Here is a 25,375-nt window from a genome sequence, read left to right as displayed (position 1 = left end):
GGAACCATCAATGCCAAAATAGAAACTTCATCTATAAGAGTTAATGCTTTGCAGTCGCCACAATACTAAAACTTCATGTCGTCTAATGGACATATTTATTCCCAACCCTTCCCTAATTAGCTCGCTTTAGAAAATTTGTATTTTCAAGCAAAAGTCCCATCAGCGTCATTGTCCGTTCCAGCCATCAAGCTTGATCAAATCATAATGTTAGTAATGAGAAGCCTGTTTTCAATCCAATTATTATTTTTTCCAGGACATCTGCGTTTCCAGCCAGTGCCCACAAGATACACACAACAATCTGCTTTCATCTGCTCTGGTTTTATACCCATTACAAACATCACTCACCTCTGATGGTCCAGAAGCATGGCACCAAAAGCTGGCATATGTGATGGGTGCTGGCCTGTATGTCTGTGAACATATGTGACTTCTGAGGCTCAGGCTGTGGAACACGTTTGTACAATCGTCAGAAACATGTTCTGCTGATCCCTCCAGTCCCCTTTGAGTCAGTCTGCCATGTCTGGGCTCACAGAGGCCTTGAAAGCTGACCATTTACACTGCCAACACCACTGGCCACAGATCATGGGCTTACAGGATTCATACTGAGCTCCACCGAGGCCAGCTTGACTCTTTCTCACTTTCTCTGCACACTAATCTCCGGTGGTGGAACTAAAAGTAACTTACAGAAGTGACACTTCCAACTATTTCCTAACTACATGCTCAGAAGCACAGTAGTAGCTCAGCGTATTTCAAAATAGTGCAACAGTTCAGTAAAACCAAAGCTACAGTAAAGAAGTATAGTATAGTTAGGGATGCACAATACTGGTCCAAACTTCTATAGTAACCTTAAATCCTGTGGAAGTACATGAAGATCAGCACTGTTTCAGCCCCATCAGGACTCCTCATTCCATTCAAGACAGGCTGATCTTAGTGGAATTTATTGAGTGGTGTAAAATTTTTGCAGTGCTCAGTGGAACGCAGAGTCCACAGAGAAAAATATAACGGACATTGTTCTCTGTCTTTGGATGATAAATGCTTGAATTATATCGTCAAGCAGAATTATGAAAGAAAGGCACTGAATTACCGCAGCATAAAGGAGCTGTATTCTAATGAAGAGCTTTTCACAGTGGAGAGCCACAAAGACGGTGATTAATTATGTTGTAGCATCTCATTAATATCACAGAGAAAATGTGTGAGGAACATCCAAATATGGAGAGTTACTCAGACAGCCTTGTGCTTTCAAGAAACGAAGACTGACACTGAAAGAGCTCATTTCTACTATTGCTCTCTGAATGGTCTCGGCTTTTGCTTTCATTACATGCAAATCAAAAACTGCAGCAACGATATTCCTCTTCTATTCCACAATGAAGTAAATGCCACTCTCCTTCAGACAAAAGGAGATGTTTTGAAGAACGTATGAAAAAGAACAACGTGAACCAGGGTTATTACAGTTGCAGTTAAATGTAAAACCATAAAAAAATCTAATAAAATTAAACTACAGTTTTGTTAGAGTTATTTCTCATTGAAAAGCTTGTCGTAAAACTTATAAATCTCATTTGTGCATTTACATGCTCAAATTTGTTGCATAAAAACATTTTAACCAGATTAGACATCCAAGTGGCTTTGCGCAGCATGTAATAAAAATGTCTCCTCAGTAATGGCTAAGTTAATAAAAATTGACAGACTGGGAATATAGTGCACAAGTCATTTGGGAAAAAAAGAAAGGAAATAGATTCTTGTCACTTGTCACATCGGTTTTTGTTTTGTTTTCCCTGTGTTCCTGCCTCCTGTTTCTTTATGCCCTTATTTGGTCCTTCCGGTTCCTGTTCCCATTTAGTTCTGTTTATTCCAGAAGTTCCTTGTTATTAGTTATCCTCCTCACCTGTCTGCCCCTCGTTATCTGCCCTATTTGAGTTCTAGCCTGTTCTGTTCTCTATTGTCTGGAATTGTTGATGTCTACTAGGGCTGAACGATTAATTGCATTTGCGATAATATCGCGATATGAAAAAAACTGCGATTACAGAGGCTGCAATTACACTCAGTCACGTGACACGTACGCAAGAGTAAAGAGGTGTGTTCGACTTGAAGATCGATCGGTGTATGACATCAAAGTACGGCGAGAGAAAGCATAAGGAGACGTTCACTCTCTTATAGCTCTCGCAGTACTTTGATGACACACACCCATCGGTCTAAGCAGTGCTGCTTCAAGTCAAACACATCTAAGCAGTCTTCAGAGGAAGCATCAAGTTGGCACACTACAGTGTTGCCAAGTCTGCGGTTTGGGGAACCCCTCCAAAAAAACGTGTATTTTAGGCCTACCCCCTGGAACGCGATTTTTACCAGTGGACCCCCCTCGAAACGCGATTGGGGTAGTTTTGAGTAGCAATTGGGCGGGTTTTGTTGTGAAAACCTGGCAACCCTGGCACGCTACACGCGGAAATGTTTGAAAGCGTATATAATGAATGTACTTCAAAACGGCACATTGAAATTACTCAAGCAGTAACAGTGTTATGGTGCATTTCATTACTGAAGACTTCGACCTTAAGGGGCCATCAGCAGAAAAAGAAAAGAAAAAAAAACAGTAAATAGCCAAAGGATGTAACTTGAATGGGAGATGGATCGGTTTGTGAAAGGGAAGAGAAAAGCCATAGATGAAGTCACACAGAACCAGGCAGGTGCTGGTCATTTAAAAGCTAAATGCAGAAAATATGACGAGGCATATCTTGCTCTCGGCTTCACTCACCGTGTCTATACCAGACGCCACAGTTATCGCGTCGCACCGCAACAGCTCTACACTGGACATGACAAAGTGACCGTTGCAAATCATTTTAACTTTGTGTCAGTATGTCATATGTAGAACAAGGCATCAGTTTAATGTCGGGTTTTGTCGTGTCGCGTCGTGCCGCATCCAGTGTAGACAGCGTTACTGATTATAATGGGTTCTACTGTATTTTGCCGCTCGCGTCCGGTGTAGACACAGTGTTTAATGTCGTTGGTGAGGAGGAAAGCCTTGTGTGTGTGTGTGTGTGTGTCCTATGCCTTAGCGGACAGCATGAAGCCCACAAAACATAAATAACAGAGAGAGAATAATAATAATAACAGTTATTCTCTCTATGCTATTTTTCAATGTTACAAGTGATGCAGGTGTTTTTTTCCCCTGTAGGTTTTTTAAATGAAAAAAGCATTAATTTTTCATAATGTTTAGTGAAATTATTTGGTAGTCTGAGGTTGGATGGGGATTCGGGAAGGGGGGAGGGCCAGATTTTTTTTATAGGTTTAAAGGGGGGCGTGACCAAAAAGGTTTGAGAACCACTGGTCTAAAGTTAACAGAGAGTGTTTAAAAAGTGCAGTCCACATGTTTACATATGTTTATTACATTAACTTTAAATTAGGCCTACCTAAAGTAGTTTGGTAAAGCAACAGATTTGGTTTTATATTTCTGCAATCTACTTTAGTTTGTGTGATTTGTTACTGAGTTTCATATTAACATCATATTTACAACATTTCATATTAACTATAATAATTAACTTAATTATTTGTCAGTGCTTTATGTTGTCATAATTATTACATGCTTACAAGGTTGGAAGTTCAACAAATCAGTTAATATACTGTAATTGTAGTTGTTAAATAAAAATGTCATTCATATCAATTCATGCATCACCTAATTTCATCGTAACATATAGGCCTGGCCCACAGAAAATAACATTTATGTTTAATCTATCTAATATTGTGTTGGTCATACTATACAATGATTTATAGCTTGTCTTTGTTGAATAATACAGAACATAAAGAGCTTTAAAAAATAATTGCATATTAAATCGCAATTGCAATATTGGTAAAAATAAAATCACAATTAGATTATTTTCCAAAATCGTTCAGCCCTAATGTCTACCCTTGCTACGTGTGTTTTCCTGGATATTATTAAAATCTATAAGTTTGAATTCGACTCTCTCCTTGTTCCTCGCTCCATGCTCCTCACAGTAGTTAGCCGTGACAGAATTCCAGACCTAAACAAAATAGTAAGTGGCGCCCCTTCTCCCCGTTTTGTTTTCGTTTATTGAAAGTTTTTTTGTTTTCCCTGTTTTTCCCCCACGATCATGGAAATCACAGCTTGTTTCGCTGCCTTAGCCCGCAGCGATCTCCCCTTCATGGATTACACTTGGGAATTCAGCGGGCTCACTGCGGCGACGGCTTTGGACGACCCCACGCTCAACTCGCTGTTCTGGATCGGGGCTAATTACCATCGCCCCATGGACCTCCCACCACTGGAATAAGCTGGAGGGAAGGGATCATCCAGTGTCTGGAGAGCGTCTGGCCCCGATCCAGAACCAGCTCGCCGTCAAGCCCACCGGCCTCTCCTACGTCAAGCCCGCCGGCCACCGCTGACTCAGCGCTCTTGGACATGGCGCTACCTCCAGAGTTCTCGGCTCCTATCCTCACCCCAGAATCCACTCCAGAAAGTTCTCCTTCATCTCCGCTGGTCACGTCCAGCTCTCCATCATCTTCTGAGTCTCCTTTGCCTCTGCTGGTCCCGTCTAGCCCTCCTTCGTCTCCTGAGTCCCCCGAGTTAGCCAGCCCTGCTCCTCCAGAGCGCCCTCCAGAGTGCCCTCCAGAGCGTCCTCAAGTGCCCGCTCCTCCAGAGCACCCTCAAGTGCCCGCTCCTCCAGAGCGCCCCCCAGAATTCCTAATTTTCCCCAATAAAATTTTAAGGTCTAAGGCACAGTGCAGGCTAAGGTCACAGAGGATCCGCCATGGCCTCCTGAGTCCCCTGCTCCGCCATGGCAACCTGAACTGCCTGCTCTGCCATGGCCCCCTGAGCTACCAGCTCTGCCATGGCAACCTGAACTACCTGCTCCGCCATGGCTACCGGAGCTCCCTGATCCGCCCTGGAGGCCCTCCTTGTCTCCACCTAGTTCCTGCCCTGCACCAGCCCCCAGGGGGAGTAATGTCACGTTTATGGTCGGTTTTTGTTTTGTTTTCCCTGTGTTCCTACCTCCTGTTTATTTATGCCCTTATTTGGTCCTTCCAGTTCCTGTTCCCATTTAGTTCTGTTTATTCCAGGTGTTCCTTTAATGGACCGATCGGTCTGTGCACAACTGCATGAAGTCGAACACACTATTGTCTCTGTTACTGTAAAACGTCACGGATTACGTCACTTCCTGTTTGTTGCTGCCGTGTGGTTTGAGTTTGAGCTCCGTCAAGTTAATTCTTTGTCGTCTAATTTTTTATCTTAAAATCAATTTTATACACCATCCTTTTTCAGTTCTAAAACTTGTGAATATATCCCCTAACGTATTCTACAACAAAAACTATCAGAGCGCCTTGTTATCACTAGTTCTATTTTTGACTTTCCGAGTCCGCTATTAGCATATAGCCCGCTAGCATCGCCAGCGTGGTTGCCGCTAATCTCGCTTACATTACTAATACACTATTCACTGTTACTTGCTTTAATGGCGGATGTGTGTCTACCTTTGAGTGCAGGCGAGGACACGTTCGAGCTGCATTCGGTGCAGGTCAAGCTGGAGGCCGTGGAGAAGCAGATCCGGGGCCTGGTGGCAAAGCAGACCCAGCTGAGAGCGCGGAGAGCCGCGCTGGAAACATCCCAGGCTGACGCTCACAAGTCCGAGGTAAGTATACAGCGCGCTGCTAACTCTCCCACCACCTCTACTCCGTATGTTTCTCTGCACAGGCCCGGTGCACCCAGGACGCGATCTTCCCAGACGTCCTTCAATCCGGCACCGGGACACCACGGACCCTGGGTGCAGCCACAGCAGAAGACGCGAGCCAGGTCCCGGGCGACGACCTCTCCCCCTCCGCCGCCTCCGGTCTTCGAGATCTCCACCCGGAACCGCTTCGCTCCCCTCTGCGAGACGGAACGCGACGCTGTGATCATCGGAGACTCCATCGTCCGGCACGTCCGTGCTACGTCACGCCTACATAGCTGAAGGTAAGGTGCACACTCACTGTTTCCCTGGTGCTCGTGTTCTCGATGTTTCTGCGCAGATACCCGCGATCCTGAAGGGTGACGAGAGCCCCGGAGCGGTCGTGCTTCACGCGGGGGCTAACGACACCAAGCTGCGGCAGACGGAGACACTGAAGAGGGACTTCAGGAGCCTGATCGAGACGGTGCGCCGCACATCACCCGCGACGACGATCATTGTGTCAGGACAACTTCCCAAGTATCGAAGAGGACATGAAAAGTTCTGTAGGCTTTTTGCTTTAAATGAATGGTTATTGTCATGTCTACCCTTGCTACGTGTGTTTTCCTGTTTCCCTGGATATTATTAAAGTCTGTAAGTTTGAATTCGACTCTGCATCTCCTCATTCCTTGCTCCGTGCTCCTCGCAGTAGCGAGCCGTGACAATTCTCTGTTATCAATGTAAAAAAAAAATCTACTTATATTCATTGGGGTGAAAAGCTATTTTCTGTTCAATATTCATTTGGAAACCAAAAAACGCCCAAGGAAAGTCTGCGATAAAACTAACAAAGCAGCTGCAGCATAAATCCTTTTATGGGACTAATAGGACAATAACGGAAGCTCATTGTGAAATAATATGTAATACTTCTCCAACCACCTCCTAATAAACGCTGTGGAACTCTGGGAAAAGAGCAGAGAACTTAAAAAGGCAAACTGCTCCTCTGTGTTCACTCTCCGTACCATTACTGTAGGTGCCACTCCATTCTGTTTTGTTTCCTAATGAGCTTCGGAGTTAATTGGAGCTCCAACGCGTCTCGTATTTGAACAAATCAGTTCAGGAGTGTGGCGAAAACAGAGGACCCAAAACTGAAACTAAATTAATCACATGAGTGAACTCAGAATAGTGCGAGAAAACTTCAAAGGCCTGCGCTGATATCCACCGGAGACAGTGGAGAGATATGAACATTTTGGGAGTTATTATGAGCAGGCACAATAGTGTGAGATCATTACAGAGCCATCATAACAAACTTAAACCCACCAGAAAAGAGACAGAAAAACTGCTGCTGTTCACAAAAAAATTCACACAAAACACAACCTGAAATACCTTAACCACAGAGTATTAGCAACAGGAAGGCTTCACAGCATGCAAAACACCTGGCCAATGTCATCATCTCCAGCATCTGGTCAGACCATGGACTGTGTGTCTCTTGTTCACCACTGGGATGATGGGTAATTAAGATGGCCTCTACCATAGCCTTTAAATCTCATTTGTGCATTTGCATATTTAAATCTGATGAGTAAAAACAGTTTGATGTCCCAGCAGCTTTGGGAGCAAATGACTGATGGGATGTTTTTAAGTGAATAACAACTTAAACTTCAGCATGGCCCTCACAGAATTGCAAAATCACAACATGTCACATGCATGAGGTGTCACACCTCATAACATTGCATGAGGTGTACAGTTATCATATTGTTATTTATTTATACTCTTAAACTATTTTTAATTAACTGTTGCATTAAAATTGTTTTTGGCAGTCTTATCAAATAATTAGTCAAGAAAGATGGTGAAATATTGTCTGATTCATCTACAAATGTAATAGTTTTAAATTAAACTTTAATAGGACAATTTCATCATGGAAAAAAATTATAATAAAATTTGAGCACTAATGCAAACAGAATGTTGACTTCAATAAACTCAAGAGAATTAAATCAATATTTCATTTTGAATCGATTGCATCATGCTGGTAATTGGTCGATTCTGCACAATCGTCATGTTAAAATTAGTCAGAAGCTTTAGGGGTGTACTTAAATCCTGTTACTATGGAAATGAGCTCAATAAGTGACCTTTAGCAATTAGAATTTATGTATTATTGATTATGTGTCTCAAAACCCAATTTATACAAAAGCATGTGGCTTTAGTGTTCTAGCACACTTCCTTTCTGTAACCGAACACAGAAATAAAGCATTTAACTGTGGTTGAGCGAAAATCCAATCATAAAGAAGATGTTGCTGCTGAAATGGACAAAAATTCAGGGTCAGGCTGAGTGTGTCTTTTTTTCGGGTTCACTTCCTAATCACTTCTCTCTCTCTCCCATGTGTGAGACAGGAAATAATTAAATTAGCGCAGCAGTTTTGCATTGATTTTGTGAGGACCCTTGCAGCATTAATTGACTTGAGCAAGCACATCTCTCTCTGAGCACATGAGAGGTAAAACAAACAAACAAACATAAACAAGCCACATTAATTATGAAAGCTGCTGACTTCAGGTGAATTGATAAACAGGCTAAAGCTTGCTAGAACTCTAATTGTGATTTTACAACTAGTAACTTAAAGTGTGTGTGATATATCTATCTATCTATCTATCTATCTATCTATCTATCTATCTATCTATCTATCTATCTATATATATACATATATAGTGCAGTGTTATTTTTTAGATACTATTATAGTTTTTGTTAATATTTTTAATTATTTTTAATTAAAGTTTTAGTTAAAATTTGTAATTTTGTTGTGTGTACATAGATAGATAGATAGAATGATAGATAGATAGATAAATTAATACTACTTTAATGACAATAAGCCTTACTGTAAAGCATATTATTCTCATGCATATTACAGTAATTTAACAAAATAATTATAATTTTTTTAAATGTGTTTTCAAATGATTTAAAAAATGTTTATATTATTATAATCAATATTGAAAACAATAACACTAACAATAAAAAACTAAAAAAATCTAGATGCACTATGGTAATGAGAATTTGTGACTAAATTATCATAAAAATATTTGCACAAAATGTGCAGCTCATAATGCAGAACATCTTAAAGGTTCTAAAATAGGTTTAATTGTCTTAATAGAAACCACAATTTCTGATTTTAGAATGAAATGTAACCTGGATTTATTTTCAGTCGCTCACACAGGGCAGCAAGAGTGGCTGTGGTCCTGTGATTACAGTCTCACTCTACCTCTCATAAAAGTGTCACGGACAGAGGACGTGATCATGCTGCAATGATGGCATCTTTAGTCCAATTGGCATTTAAATGGGGAACATGACATGCTGTAATATAACAGAGCAAGGGGAGGGGTCCGATGTGATGTCCTCTGAAACGAACCTCTCCAGCTGAGCCAAAATACTGCAGAGAGGCAGGAAGCCAGGTGGGCTGACAGGAAGGTGACAGAAAGTGGAAGAGAAAAAGACAAGCCTGCCAAACACCTGGCTCTACTTAGAAGAGAAGACAGACACAATTTGGCAGATAATGAAAGGAAATCAAATATTCTCACTCCAAAAAACGCAAGACTCACTTCTCTCTGCCTGTTCAGGCCAACAAAACTACTCTTACTACTTCTGCAGTATGCAATATGTACACTGTGGGATTTGTTTGTTATTCTTTTATTCTTTTATTCTGTTATTCAGATGTTCAACATTTAGTAGCTACAAAAAAGCATATTGCACAGTATTATATTATATCTCACAAATCACTGCACTCAACATGACCTTCCATTCCAAATATGATGAATAAATCAGAAGTATTATGCAACCTTTGGACTCATTATTAGATCAGACTGCTAAAAAAAACTTGATTTAAAATGCAGAATAATTATAGCTATTAATTAGATGCAACTTGCCAAATTAAACATGCAATATGATGATGTTATGTAGTAAACTGTTGTTGGAAAGTACATTGCATAATACGCACTTGGGGTCCAAAATTAACACTCGGCAAGCAGCAAATATGAAAAAAATTGGCTTTGTTTAGTATATAATATATATAACTTGAGTTGCTCACCAGTCAGCCATTAACTTTATTAGGAACTGCAACATAATAAATGGTGTCAATCTAATTTTAAGAATGTTTATCTGAATTTCAGTGGATAGTCCACCAAAAAATTACAATTCTGTCATCACCCTTATGCAGTTCCAAACCTGTATAACTTCTGGAACACAAAAGAAGATATTTGAAAGAATGTTGGTAACTAGACAAGTTCGGCTTCATTTTCTTCCACTGTACGGACAAAAAATACTATGGAAGTCAATGGGAACCAAAACTGGTTCAGCATTTCAGCATTTCTTCAATAGTTGTGTTCAGCAGAAGCAAGTCATGCAAGTTTGGAACAGCATAAGGGTGAGTAAATGATGACAGAATTTTCATAAAATAAAATATAATAATAGATAACATTATTAAAAAAAACATCTAAATGAAAGCACTGCTAGTAAGAAATACTTACCGGTGTAATTTTTCTTTGTTAATTTGACATTGGCAGGTGTGCCAAAAAAATAAAAGAAATAAATTTGGACCCTGTGCATACTGTTTAATGTGCTAACTTAAAATAATAGAAAGTACATAGTATATACTGTGTAGTATGCAGTGAGCATAAGCCTAGTTTTCCATTGCACACACAGCCTCTTTCTTCCTCTCCTTTTCTGAAGATCACACGCTGACGGCAGAATGCACTGTGCCTTCATGTCAGCTAACCTTGGCATCTGTCTCTCACACATTCACAGCATGGGATGAGCAGTCACACACACACACACACACACAATCGTTCCCTCCAGCTAGCTTTCCGCTCACGTACTCGACGATGCACAAAGAATCTATAAAGTAATTTCCCTTATGAAGAGTGAGGTGTCCCGCGTTTGCATAACGCAAGGTCATCTCGGATCTTTCTAATGCTGATCCATGACATCAAAGAATGCAGACTCATTATCAACAGACCCCTCATGCATCACTCATCTCACATGAGTCAGACGAGATCGGACGACGCCGTCAAAGTTGGTCAGAATCTCCTGTGTCATGTAGATCCTCACACGTTAATGAGGAGAAGACACAAACTTCCCCTGAAGACACATTTCAACTGTTATTTTATTTTTAGAGTTACTGTTTAGGTCTTTCTGCAGACGCAGCACTGACACACTAGATTAAAACAATCATCATTAATAAGCTGTGTAATAGACAGATAAATGCTGAGATGTGCTAATGCAGTTCTTTCACTCGTTCTAGTCTTACACAGAAATGCTTTTGACTACTCGCATAAAGTCTGGTCCACTTGTACTACAGTTAAAAAGTCTGAGGTCTGTAATATTTTTTTAATTTATTAACTTTTTTTTTAAAGAGTCTCTTACTCATATTTATTTATGCATACTTGCATAAATGCATACTTACTGCATTTATTTGATTTAAAATACTGTAAAAACACTAAGGGTCAGTTTTACTAAACAGGGAGCACAATTCCAAAAACGCATCGATGGACGTGGAAATTTCTGCGGGTGATTTACTAACAACGTGCAAATTAAAGGGATAGTTCACCCAAAAATGAAAATTCTGTCATTAATTACTCATCCTCACGTCGTTCCAAACCCGTAAGAGCTTCGTTCATCTTCAGAACACAAACTAAGATATTTTTGATGAAATGTGAGAGTTCTCAGACCCTGCATAGACAGCAACACAACTGTAATGTTCCCAGGTCCAGAAACGTAGTAAGGACATCAGTAAAACTGTCCATGTGACATCAGTGGCTCAACTTCAGTTTTGCAAAGCTACGAGAATACTTTTTGAGCGCAAAGAAAACAAAGATAATTTATTCAACAATTCGTACCCCCCCCCCAAGTTAAGTCTTCCGCCATTTTAGAGTATCACAACACATACGTACGCTTTCCCCTAAGCGTAAACAACGCTGATTACGCAGATTACGTTCATGTGCGCACTTTCTCCTCCGAACGTAAACAACGCTGATTACGTCGATTACGCTCTTGGGTACTCTCCAAAATGGCGGAAGACGTAACTCGGGGGAGAAGAACCGTTAAATAAATGATGTTATTTTTGTTTTCTTTGCACTCAAAAAGTATTCTCGTTGCTTCGCAAAACTGAAGTTGAGCCACTGATGTCACATGGACTGTTTATCGATGTCCTTACTACGTTTCTGGACATGGGAACTTTACAGTTGCGTTGCTGTCTATGCAGAGTCTGAGAGCTCTCACATTTCATCAAAAATATCTTAGTTTGTGTTCTGAAGATGAACGAAGGTCTTACGGGTTTGGAACGACGTGAGGGTGAGTAATTAATGACAGAATTTTCATTTTGGGGTGAACTAACCCTTTAAAGAACACAGACACAACATCTAATTTACATATCGACCTACGCAATATACCAAGTGCAGCGCAAATTAGCGTAGTCACAAATAAACAAATAAAGAAGCCACAGTACATTGAAAAGAACCAGAGGCCAAAAAATGAAGGGTCATACCTTCATATGTGATCCACATATCTGTCAAGCTAACTAATTATGCGTGAGTTGGCATAATTTGTGCTCGTGACGGAGTGGCAGCGGAGTGTTCTCGGAGCGAGTGAAAACCTCAACGCTCCGACTTTCAAAAAATCCGCTCCTAGCTCCAGGCAAAATCACGCCGCTCCGCTGTTGAGGTGGACATCCCTGCAGTCAGCATGCCAATTGCACACTCCCTCAAAACTTGCGACATCTGTGGCATTGTGCTGTGTGATAAAACTGCACATTTTAGAGTGGCCTTTTATTGTGGCCAGCCTAAGGAACACCTGTGCAATAATCATGCTGTCTAATCAGCATCTTGATATGCCACACCTGTGAGGTGGATGGATTATCTCGGCAAAGGAGAAGTGCTCACTAACACAGATTTAGACAGATTTGTGAACAATATTTGAGCGAAAAAGGCCTTTTGTGTACATAGAAAAAGTCTTAGCTCTTTGAGTTCAGCTCATGACAAATGGGGGCAAAAACAAAAGTGTTGCGTTTATAATTTTGTTCAGTGTAATATATTTTTAAATTTTATTTATTCTTGTGAAGGCAAAGTTTAATTATTAGCCATTCAGTAATACAGCCTTCATAAATCTCTTATATAAATCTCTTTTTCTCTCGCTGAGAGAGGCCTGTGCCTCCCATGTAATGTCAGAGATGCTCTTCCATGCAAACCTAAAGTCGGCATGTTTGCTGAGATTTCCTTTGCCTACCAACAGCTACTTTAAACCGCAAGCCAAGAACTTAATTAGCTCATTAAGGGGAGGCAGTGGAAACTCTGCCCTGGTTTCAGCATTAGTCAAAGTCACAGGAACAGTACAGTGGAGAGGCCAATGGAGAGAGAGAAAGAGACATACGCTGTTGACATGAGTAATGTTTGTTTAATCAAGAGACGTTCAGCCGATGGAAGACCCTTGTTATTCCATACCGCCCTGCTAGCTTCGATGGATTTCTCTTTATTGTGACTTCAGGATAGACTTCAGCTATGATGTTTTCCAGTGATTAAAGCAATAGTCATTATTTGCTCACTCTCATGTCATTCTTTTTTGCTGAACATAAAAGGAGATGTTTGGCAGTAGGTTCATACTGTATGTTCTAGCTACTCTTTTCCATACAATGAAATTGAATACTTACCAGAGGGTGTCAAGCAAAAATTCACCGTAAAATGCCATAAAATGCCATGTGTGCGCAGTATTTCAAATCATACAACAGATTTGTGAGAGGAAATAAAAAAAAGAATAATAAATTAAAATGTCCCACTCTACCATAGCACATTTTTTCATTCACAGGATTTGAATATTCATGAATGTGAATAAAAACATGAATGAAGGTTTAGAACGATTATCAGTAAAACAGCTACAATTTCTTTCTTTTCCAATGTTATTTTAGTATCACTGCAATGCTAGTAGAATCGTTTTTATTAAAAGTTTTAATTAGTTTTTATTTTCAGCTTTATTATTGGATGTTATTTTAGTACATAAAGTTAAACTAAATAAAAATAAGCAATGTCTCCTTGGCAACTGAAATAAAATAATAAGTGTTTTAATATATTTTATTTTATTTCAGTTTAACAATTATTAACATTTATTTTAAGGAACAAAAATGTTTTAGTTTTAGTTAATAATTACTATAGGTATTTTCCTCTCACAAAGCTATTATATGACTTTAAAAACAACACAATGACTACATTTACTTACAATTACTTGAGTGGTGGTGTTTTTGGAGCACACTGAAAATGACAGCGTCAACATATTACTAAACTTCAAATTTTTTTCCCCCAGAGGAACTAACATCATACAGGTTTGGAACAACATGAAAGTGAGTAAATGATAACAGATTGCTCTCTGTCTCTCTTTTTTTTTCCAAGTGAAATTAAACCACCTTATTCCTCAGGGCCAACAAAACTTGATGTATTTCTATTAGAAATTCAAAAAGGAGTCTATAAAAAATAAAATCAAACAAAAATGACATTATCAACATAACCTTTATCCCATGCCAGATTTCTCCCAGGATCTTGTTTTTCCTCTGCTGCTGGACGCAGTAAATGGCATGCCTCTTTTTAAATGCCAGATTTCGTCTCACGCTGAGGAAGACCGGGCATCTAAGCGAGACCTTCGTCTTTCGTCTGTTCCAGCAGGGACGCGCACTGCAGTTAAGCTGTCACACCGCATGAACACCAAGGTAAAGCTGCTCAGAATAGACGCAGCAGGAAACAGCAGCCCGACACGCGGCCGCGGCACCACCTGTATTGACTCGTCCTCCTCCGTACCGCAAATAACACCAGACAGTCCTTTTAAAATATAGCTTTTCACGGCACACACACAAAGCCCTCAGTATTTAACGAACAATAGGAGGAAGGTGTCAGCTCCTGAGGGCTGGGGAGGCTGAACCCAATTTTACTGACAAGAGACTCAGGTTATTTCAGGCAGGCCCTTCTGCAGTCCACTTACATGCTAATACTGCAGTTTAGAAGTGGAAACTGTGTGAATTCAACCTGTTATGTTGTTTTTAGAATACTATTGCTTATATGGCGAGATGGCGATAAAACTTATGTTGATGATAATAAGCTTACTCAATATGGATTATTTGAATAGCCTATCACACAGCAGAATTAAACATGACAAAGGCCAGTCAGTCAGTCATTAGGCATGTTGCTGATAAATCTGATAAAGTTTCTGTGTGAATGTGTAGGGCCCTATGATTTCCGTGATGTGGAAAATGTGGAAGGAATCGCAGAATATACTGTATAATGCGGAATGTCATGGCATTTGCCAAATTTTGGATGGATACATCAAAGTAGGCCAGTACACATGCGATATGGATTAGTGTCTGTGAATATTATTTGCAAATAATGTTAAATATGAATCCTGCATGTTCTGCGTGTCTGACTGAATAACGCAGACTTGTTTTATTTACTGCATGCATGCTGTGTTTTCAGCTTCTGCTGCCTCAATATATGAGCACATGAACATAATCTTTAGAACTGCTCTGAGAGTCACTTCATCAGCATTTTACAGTTTCTTTTGAGTAAAACTATCATCATATATACAAACAGAAACCTAAAGGTTTTCACGGCAACCCGTCAAAATTACCCGTCAAAAAACCATGACAGAGATATTACTTAATGTAATAATGATAGTACTACTACTGCTAATAAAATTATTATTAAAACTTTATTTTTAAAGGAATATTTACCCGAAAATTATTTACCAGAATTTATTTAGCAGAAAAATGTAAATACACAACAGAGTATTTCTGGAAAAAACATAAATAAATTATTATATATATATATATATATATATATATATATATATATATATATAATAAAAATAAATTAAATAGAGATGGTTTTTAATATTAATATTTAATGAATCCATTAAAATGGAATCCAGAAAATTAATGGAAAACAGAATTTGGTAAAAATAAAACTGAATTTGAGAAAAAATAAAACATATTTCATAGGACGTTAAATTTTTTTAGTTTTGTTATACTTTTAATAAACTATTTAATATTGTAATTTTCACGATATAAATTAATTAGACATGCTTTTTGATGAATAAAATTAAATTTAACCATTAAAATAGAGTCTAGACAAATTAAAATTCCTTAAAGGGGTCATATGATGCAATTCAAATTTTTCCTTTCTCTTTGGAGTGTTACAAGCTCTTGGTGCATAAAGAAGATCTGTAAAATTGCAAAGACTAAAGTCTCAAATCCAAAGAGATATTCTTTATAAAGGTTAAGAGTCAACCACGCCTACCTAAAACAGCTCGTTCTAATATGCGCCCACATTTCTACGTCACGATGTGGGAAGATTTGCATAACGCCGCCCAAATGTTTACGCAAAGAAAGAAGGTGTAACTTTTATTCTCGCTGTAGTATTGTTGTTGCCGCCGCCATGTCGTGAAGTCGCTGTGTGTTTCGTTGTGAAAGCGAAACTACTTTGTTATCCGCTTTGTCATGCCCGGAGCTGATCCGTGCTGGTCGCTGAGGAAATACATCAACTTCGCACTGTGGATCACCAGATCGGCTTTCACCATGGACGAAGTGGAGTCCAGCCCGGGGTCGTCACATGTGGTTGCCGCAAGCCCACCAGCCGCCGCTCACTCAAGCCGGCCTCAGCTCACTCTAGCCCGCCTGCCGCTGCTCACTCTAGGCCTCCAGCCTCCGCTCACTCAATTTATGTTTACGCGGCGCGATGCAATGCAACGCGTAAAAAGACAGTATAAGTCATTATAAACTGTAATTATGTCCCAACTGGATGCAACAAATTCCTAGTTTATAATGGGTTTTAATGTTTTTGTCTCGTCGCTCCGGCCGGGACAAGGCATCACAATATGGTAAGGGGCATAACATTTCCGTCACACGCTTAAGGTATTCGGCCAATCACAATGCACTGGATAGCTGGCCAATCAGAGCACACCTCGCTTTTCAGACCAATGAGCGTTGTAAAAATCGACGCGTTTCAGAAAGGCGGGGCATAGAGGCGAACCAATAATGTACAGTACGTGGAAAATCATGTGTTTTTTGAACCTTAAACCGCATAAACACATTTCATTACACCAAATAAACAAAATAATGTTCTTTTTAGCAACATCATATGACCCCTTTAAAAAACAGAATTTGCATCTTACTTGACAAAATATAACAAAATTCAATGTTTTGTTGTAAATTAATTGTTTTATTTTAATTTGATTACATTTTATTAAATTGTTACATGTTTATTAACTAATTACATTAGATGCCATATTTGATTATAAATGTGTATTAAATCATAAAACAAAATCCACTAAATTCGAGGTAGGTACTCTGTGGAGTGAACTGTGAACAAACAAGTTATGTTTACATTTATTCTCAAGGCCTAACAAACATGTGCAAAGCATTTCCATTAATCCATTAATCATTACTAAATATTGTGATAAATATCAATATTGTATGATATGGAGAAAAAAAAATATTCTGATAATATTTTTGGCCATATCACCCAGCCCTAATTTCTTAGATGCACTCGTTTTAATCTTGCATACTATTCAGGACGCGAAATGGGATGCAGCGATGGGTTTGATTTCATCTGTGCCGTATTCTAATCCCATTCCATCTGTCTTTCCACTACAGTTTCCCTTCGGTCTCATGTTATATATCATTAAAGAGTGGTAAAAGCCCAAAAACAATATATCAAATGAACTAGCATTTTCCCAGTGCTTTCTGTGCTGTATTATGTTCAAGGGACACCTAATATTAAATACATTTAGAATCCTGCACCATAATCAGAAAGTTGCCAAACGCAGTCTGTGGGTGTTCCTTCTGGGGGTATTAGCCGTGAAGGAATGAGCGATGTGAGATGGCAAAAACTGCTGCTGCTGCTTTTGTTTCTGTAGGTGAGCAGAACGCATTGATGCAACAGGAGCAATTAGAGCAAACATATTCACACATGTGCAGTGCAGTGCAGTGGAACGGCTCAATTTCATTAAGAAGTTATGTCTAACGATTCGTAAAAAAACAGAAGCGCTGGTGCCATATGTTCTGCAAAAAATATATATATATATTAGGGAGAGAAGGCGAAAGCCTCATTAGCTTCTTCCAGCATGTGTGCCAACTACAATGTTATGCGTCAGAAATGCATAACCAAAAGTTTGTCCACGGAGAAAAAAAATATTTAGCTCAAAAAACTATTTACATAAGTGCATTTAAAAATAAAAAAAAATCATAAAGCTTCATATATCTGCTTTTCCACACTCCAGCGACTTGCCTGCCAGGTTTCCACAATACATGACTGCAATAGTAAAAAAAAAAAAATAATTCATCAGCGTTAATTGACATCAGATGTTATTTATAGACACTAAATTAGAAGTAAGTAATTAAGTAAGATTAATTAATACATTTAAACATATCCATCACTCTTTGTTTGTCTGGCTTCTCATATTAAAAGGTTTTGCTCATTTATGAAAGGGACAACACGTTTCACTGGACAGCAGAGTTAATAAATGTTTAGAGTGAATCGTTTGTACTCCTGGAGGAGGGGTGTGATTTCAGTTTTCATTCTTGGCACTAAAAGCTTAGAAAAAATAATATTCCATACTAGTCCTTGTTTTCCTCCCCTGTTTTTAAAGAAACACGACTCTTGTAGAAATAAATATTCAAATGGACAAATTCATCTTCAGGGTGGTCAAAAGTAAAAGAAAAAAAAATCAAACAAGAGACACAGATAAACTTAGAGTATCAGAAGTGTTTTCTCAAACAACACCCTGCAAATCATTGCCAGCGCCTCAGGTAACATCATCCCTTCGTGCCGCCTATAAATCCAGAGTTAACGCTGAAATGCAAACCTCCCCCAAATATTTTTGAAAGAAATACTTTTCCACAATGAAAGCGTGAGGTGAGAGCATGTGGTTTGGATTACAGTAAATCTAAACCGTTTCACGGTGTCTCAGGAAAACCAGGAGTAAAGGAGATCATTCCAGCTCTGGGCCTGAAACGCTCCTCTGCAATCTGCTGGCTGCTTTCTTCACTCGTGTCTCTGAGTGCTGTGAGATTTGTAGGTCAGAGTGGCCTGTGCCATGAGACACTTCAAAGCAATGATGACCAACATACACTAAAAGCACAGGGACAGGCAGAGGGGCAGTAAAACATCCTTTACAAGATCACTCTATGCTCTCATGATATCTATCTATCTATCTGTCTGTCTGTCTGTCGGTCGATCAACACACACACAAATATAATAAATTTTTTTTAAAGAAAGCTGTATTTATTTGATCAAAAATACCATAAAAACAGTAATACTGTGGGGGAAAAAATAAAAGTAACTATTTTTTAATATAATTTTAATATATGCTACATACCATTTATTCCTATAATAACAAAGCTGAATTTTCAGCATCATTACCCTGGGTGCTCGATAAACATTTCTTATTATTATCAATGTTGAAAACTTTTTTTTTTTTAGATGACCACACATGTTGTTCTTCAAGGGTAAGGTGTCATACGGTCAATAAGACAAGGTACAATGTCACACTTTCATGACACCCATCAAAATAGTCCATTACACACTCACATACAGCAACACAGCCGGACTGTTTTCTGGAAGTGTTGTGCACATGTACAGCTGTGTGACTGATACATACAGCATGTGTACGAGTCTGTGCATGTTAAACTCTGTGTGTGTGTGTGTGTGTGTGTGTGTGTGTGTGTGTATACAGAGGAGGTAAGCGGCTGGTGCTGTGTGTCTGGTGGGAGAAAGGATGTCACTGTGATTTCTCTGAACGGAATGACACAACTCTCAGAGAGGGCCGGCCCTGCTGTGATGTGCTCTACTAATTAAAGACAGCGCTGGGGCCCCGTGGACACACACACACACACACACAGCTGACATGGTCCATGTGAAGCCGGGCTCATCAGGAGCTAAATTAGACCTAGGTACTGAAAATAAAACACACTACAGTTCCTGACTTAAGTAACTAAATTACCAGAGCCATCCAAAAACACGCACACACAGGCTAGTAACTCCCAGCTTTTTGTTGGTGGCGCTTTAATATGGTTCATAATCCTGTGGGAAGTGTATCGAGTTTCTTTGTACAAATGGATTCATTAAGAAAGGCACTATACAGTATTTATGGAATCTGAAAAAGTAATGCGGGACATCCATTTAGCAAGCATAAATTAATAAATTATAAACAAACTATTAAATATTAATGTTATTTTGCCATGAAATATTAGGGAGAAAAACATTTACTATGACATGGAGAATTTTTTTTTTACAGCACACAAATGATCCCATTATATCACTGCATTTGTTTAAGTAAAGGCAGATGCTGGCGGTGAATGGGTCATGGTCTCATCAAGGGTAGGGTTAGAGACACTGAGGTCAAGTAAGGAGATACTCCATATTTCAGAACGCTACACACAGCTTTTGTTATTAAAGTCTGTTTGACAGCAACATTCACAGGGCAGAGGGAGAACGAGAGAGCAAGAATGAGCAAGAGAGAAAGAGTGTGTGAGAGAGAGAGAGAGAGAGAGGGAGGGAAGGCAGCACACAGCAGGATGTCACTTCCTGACCTCTGGTTCTAGATGCCCATGTCATCTTTATACTTGACAGATACGTTGCTGCCCCAGGAGATCCGTCTAAAAATAGACTGATCTAAGATCTGCTTCATAACGCACTCTTTATTTGAGATGCTGCAACAAATGTGAATTTTAAGCAATGCAAAAGCTTTTGTTTATATTAGGGAAGCACCAATATTAAAATTCTGACTGATATTGATGAGGCAATAATTATTATTATGTTATGTAATTATATTAATGTATGGTCGATAATAAAAACAAATAAAAGGCTGATGTTAATATTTTATACTATTTTGTCAAAATAAATGAAAAATAAAACACTAAACCAATTGATTTAAATGTTACAAATGATGATTTTTTTTGTGAAAAATGGATGTTGTTATATTATTAGCGTTATTTATTTATTTTTTTATTCACTTTGGTGAACACTACATGATGGCAAAAGTCATCTAAATACAAATACAGTGGAAATGAGCATACACAACATCAAACAATGTGAATTTATATAAATAAATAAATAAATAAATAGGCTCATAATTGGCATGGTACCAATACAATGTGCATGCCTAATTTGTATACCTCTAATATTATGTTGCACAAAGCTTAAAACTGGATAATATAATGTAACATCTCTTCAGCCCTTTTAGAATATAATCTAAAGAGCAACTAATTTTGGTATGACATCACATTGTCATTGCTGTCTCTTCAAGAGCGTATTTCCACTAGAGCAGGGGTGCCCAACCCTGGTCCTGAAGATCTACCTTCCTGCAGAGTTCCCTTCCAACCCTTATCAAACACACCTGTCTGTAATTATCAAGTGCTCCTTCAGATCCTAATTAGTTGGTTCAGGTGTGTTCGATCAGGGTTGGAGCTAAACTCTGCAGGAAGGTAGATCTTCAGGAACAGGGTAGGGCACCCCTGCACTAGAGCAACAGGGAGGAAAGAAACAATCAAACAAACAAAACAACTATTTAGGACTGCAGGAGTGATCATTGCTGCTACAGGGAATAAGATGTTCTTTACTATTACACAATGATCAATTATTTCCAGAAGAAAGCCCAAACCAATGAAAATGTAATGCCATTAGATAGACAGACAGGCAGACAGATAGCTTCTCTTGTGTTGTGTTGGCATATCTGCAGGGTGTGGATGATGGTGTCGTGATATGTTGTGTTGTCTGCACAGCTTGTCTAGCACAGTTGTTTTAATGCAACTAATGAAAGCGCTCATCATGATAATTGCAGTGGCGTTTGCTCCTGTATGTGTGTGAGTCTGAGGACTCAAGCGCATCGCATTTCTCTGTGCCGCTTATTGTCTAGTCACAACACTTCAGTGAAAGTATGCACACAGGTTGTGGTTTTAAAGGGGTCATCGGATGCCCATTTTCCACAAGTTGATATGATTCTTTAGGGTCTTAATTTAAAGTCTATAACATACTTTGGTTAAAATTTCTCAATGGTAGCGTAAAAAACACTTTTTTTACCCTGTCAAATTCAACTCTGTTTTCAGCAAGCCATTCTAGACCATGTTGCTTTAAATGCTAATGAGCTCTGCTGACCCCGTCCCTCTCTTCCGTGGGGTGACGAGCAGACTGTAAACTTCAGCCGCAATACTGGCTAACTAGCACGTTATTAGGAAAGGCGATTTGCAAAGATTCATAAAAAAAACCTTATACTCACTTCTTCTGTTGATGAAGCTGGATCACGAATTATTTGCGCGAATATAGACACATTTAGGCAAATCTGGATCTGCGTATTCCCTTCAAAACGAAAGTAACGTTAATCCTCTGCGTCTTCAGCGTCTCAAATGTCGGGAGTAAATGACGACTGCTATATCATTATTACATCCAACAACAAAACACCTCAATCGCTTAATCTGAGACGTTCTTGTCTTCCCCTGCACCGGAGTCGACACAATGGCGGACTGATGACAGCTCACTCAGGGCGGGTCTAAGGTAAAATGCAACGTGTCAATCAACTATTGTAGGAGGGGCCTGTGCAGAACTATGTCATTCTGACAGGAATCTCAGAACAGCCTGATTTGAGAAATGGGATTTTAAAATAGGGATTTAAAAAAAAAAAACACTGGGTGGATTTTTATCATTATAGGATGGATGTTGTGCACACACTTCCAACACACATTTATGTTCAAACAACTTGTAAAGTGAATTTTGCATCCGATGACCCCTTTAAAGCACATGCAGTGCTATTTTCACATGCGTTTTACAGCGCAAATGCAATTTTGACTTGATCCACTTCTGAACTGTTTTTCGCCTAATATCATCAAGCCCTTTTAATTTTCAACCACTCTACTCCAAACTCATCTCAACAGTTTTCACAATCGATTCCCAATGGATAAAATTGAGTCTCACCTTGTATTTTTTCTCATTGATCATCCAGAATCACTCTAAAAAATATCACATTACCAGTAAAATGCCTTAAACACAACTTCAAGCTCATGTATTGATTCTCCTGCAGCTGGAAATAAGACACTCATAAATGTCATGACAACAGCAAAGTTTAGGGCTGATGCGACATTTCATTTACACAGAAACAAAGCCTAAAACCTAAGCTTTCCTAAAACTTTACTATTATTTTGCTGACATGCAACTAAGAACTGCCATTTCCTTAAGGACATGCAAATCCAGTTATATCTAGGATGGTGTCAGGTAAAATAGGCCAGGAGGTAAAATGTGCCAAATAAGGTTGGTGAGTCACAGTGCTTTAAGATTCAATATTCAGTCACCGCTAAACTATTCTAAACAGTTGCCACAATAGTATAAGACATTAATCAAATAATTTGATTGCTCTGTGTTTGCTAAGGTGTGCAGGACAAATCCTTTTACAGAGGACTGAAAGGAAAACGTAAGATACCCTGACATGATAATAGCAACATTTCACATCACATCATTCATTTCTTTATTCACAATGATGGCTTTGAATCACTGGCCTATTTTACTGTAACCGAACATAGTGGTGCTGACAGGCACGGGACAAGACTTTTGACATTTAAACAGCTTTTGGGCTTAAACAGTAGGTTTTTGTTACATATTTTAACATAAAATGATAGAAGGGACCTGACTTGACACAAAAAGTGCAGTCTGGAAAATGTGCAGAGACATTTTAATGCTGCTTCAAACCAAAAAAGTGTCCTTTTTTACCTGACTTCACCCTGTGTGGTCAGACTCAAACACTAAATATCTGCATCTCTACTGCAGAAATATGAAGAAATAAAGAAAAAAGTAAAAGTAATTGAGTTTAAACTTCAAATTCAACATTACATGAGTTCTCTTTCAGTACGGTATCAATTAAAATACTGCAACGCAGAGAGTTTATGGAAAGGCTGAGAAGCATACATCTAAGACCACTTGCTGACAACTCATAAAAGCATAACTTAATTCACGGACAGGAAGCCATTAATAAATTAATGCATATGCTGATGCTGAATAATACAGCACACAAAGGAAGACTGAAGTCCTACCTGGATATGGCATGCCAGTTTAACATTTAATCCCATTTTAATTTAATAATAAGATTAAGCTAGTTAAAACAGCTATTCTGACTACTTCATTACATATGATAAGTACACAATTAAATGTACCATGTAAAACTTAAAAAGAAACCAGTAACAACTGAAATAGAATCGGAAGAGAATAGTTCACATCTTAACCACAGACCCCCATAAAATTCAATGGCAAAAATATGCAATTTGTTACCAGGATAGAAATAAATACTATTACTGAATAACTAGGCTAATCAAAAAGATACAAATCACTACAAGAATGCATATTAGCAAATGAGAAACAATGAGATATTGGCATTCTTAAATTAAGTAGTCCATAAAAATATATTAGTTCGTTTAAAGAAAATGTTAATACGGCTTGCCATAATCAGATCGCTTCTTGTTGCCAATTGTGATCTAAAAGTCACATTAGTAGAAACTATCGATATCGCCGGCCAAATCAACTATTACAGAGTCTTCCACTCTACTAAATCTCTACAACTGATCACATCAGGAGCTGCAAAACATCCCTCACAAGCACGAGGAGGAAACTTACCTAAGAGCAGGGCACAAGCGCTGGCAGACATCACGTCTCCGGACTGAGAATCCTACAGAAACGTCTCCTTTTAAAAGTTTGTAAAAAACTGTGGGACGTGTGTTCATATATACATAACTCATATGTGATCATCTGATGGCTAACCCTGACCTTACATGTCAATCAAAATGCAAATAACCTCTTACACTTTCAAGTACAATGTCCTCAGTTTCTCTCCAAGGTGGCTGGATTTTGGTTTGTGTACTGCTGAAGCTTTCTGACTACATCTGCATTGATGGAACCAACAAATAGTTTTTCATTATAATGCATTATGGGATTATTTTTAGTTGCATGGAAAACTTCAAAGAGCAACAGTGGCCTGTTTTCTTCCCCTCTGATTATTCATGAAGGTCTCCTGAAAAGGAGCAGCGAAGGAGGACAGAACTTATTGCCATGACCTGATTACAGTTTGCTGCAGATGCCGATTTTACTGAATTTTCATATTTTGGACCAGGCAGATGCCGCATCTTAAAGCATCTGACAGCTTAAAAAACAAGCGCAAGAGTTTCCAGGCTGGTTTGGTTACTTGTGGTGGAGCCAACCACAAAAAGTACAATATGTTTCAGTCCACTATCAATCGACTATTTTGAGTTCTGAAGATTGAGGACAAAGTTCTTTGCCATGATTATTAATTCATCACGGCCTCAGTTACAAGGCACTCAAGTTTAGCAACTAAATTTAGGTCAGACAGAAAGGAAATGTCTAAAAACAAAATGTCCACGTGTCCCTACAAGAAATTCCGAAGCTTCTTTAGAACACACCGAGGTCATTGCATTATGCATGAAAGCCTTAAAACTTTCAAACAATCCATTAATCCATCCATTAATTTCCAAGACTCGAAAAATGTCAGGGGCAAAATTGGTGATGGTTCGTTGAATGGCCAAAGAGACTTCAGCCTCAGATTTAGATTGAAATTAGCTTTCTTTCTGAAATGTTATCCAGCGGTCTTCTGACAGACACATTAAAGGGAGGATAGACAACAACTCTCTACCAAAACCTCCTCTGGTTTTAGCGTTTCAGACTGAGAAGTTAAACCCTTC

General features: G+C 38.9%; 1 protein-coding gene across 1 annotated transcript in view; it reads right to left on the bottom strand.

The window, feature by feature from the left end:
- The window catches only part of LOC107583395 (CXADR-like membrane protein), a 58,773-nt gene extending 34,416 nt beyond the window's left edge, over positions 1-24,357 (bottom strand). The window contains exon 1 of the mRNA XM_016269591.1: positions 24,297-24,357. Within this exon, the coding sequence (XP_016125077.1) occupies positions 24,297-24,327 (31 nt within the window). The 5' untranslated portion in view covers positions 24,328-24,357. The remainder of the gene's footprint in view (positions 1-24,296) is intronic.
- Positions 24,358-25,375: the final 1,018 nt, after the last annotated feature.

This window comes from Sinocyclocheilus grahami, unplaced genomic scaffold (assembly GCF_001515645.1).
Source record: "Sinocyclocheilus grahami isolate Dianchi unplaced genomic scaffold, SAMN03320097.WGS_v1.1 scaffold53.1, whole genome shotgun sequence".
In the NCBI taxonomy this organism is placed as follows: Eukaryota; Metazoa; Chordata; class Actinopteri; order Cypriniformes; family Cyprinidae; genus Sinocyclocheilus; species Sinocyclocheilus grahami.
Note: the sequence above shows the minus strand (reverse complement) of the source record. Positions and strands in the feature narration are given on the sequence as shown.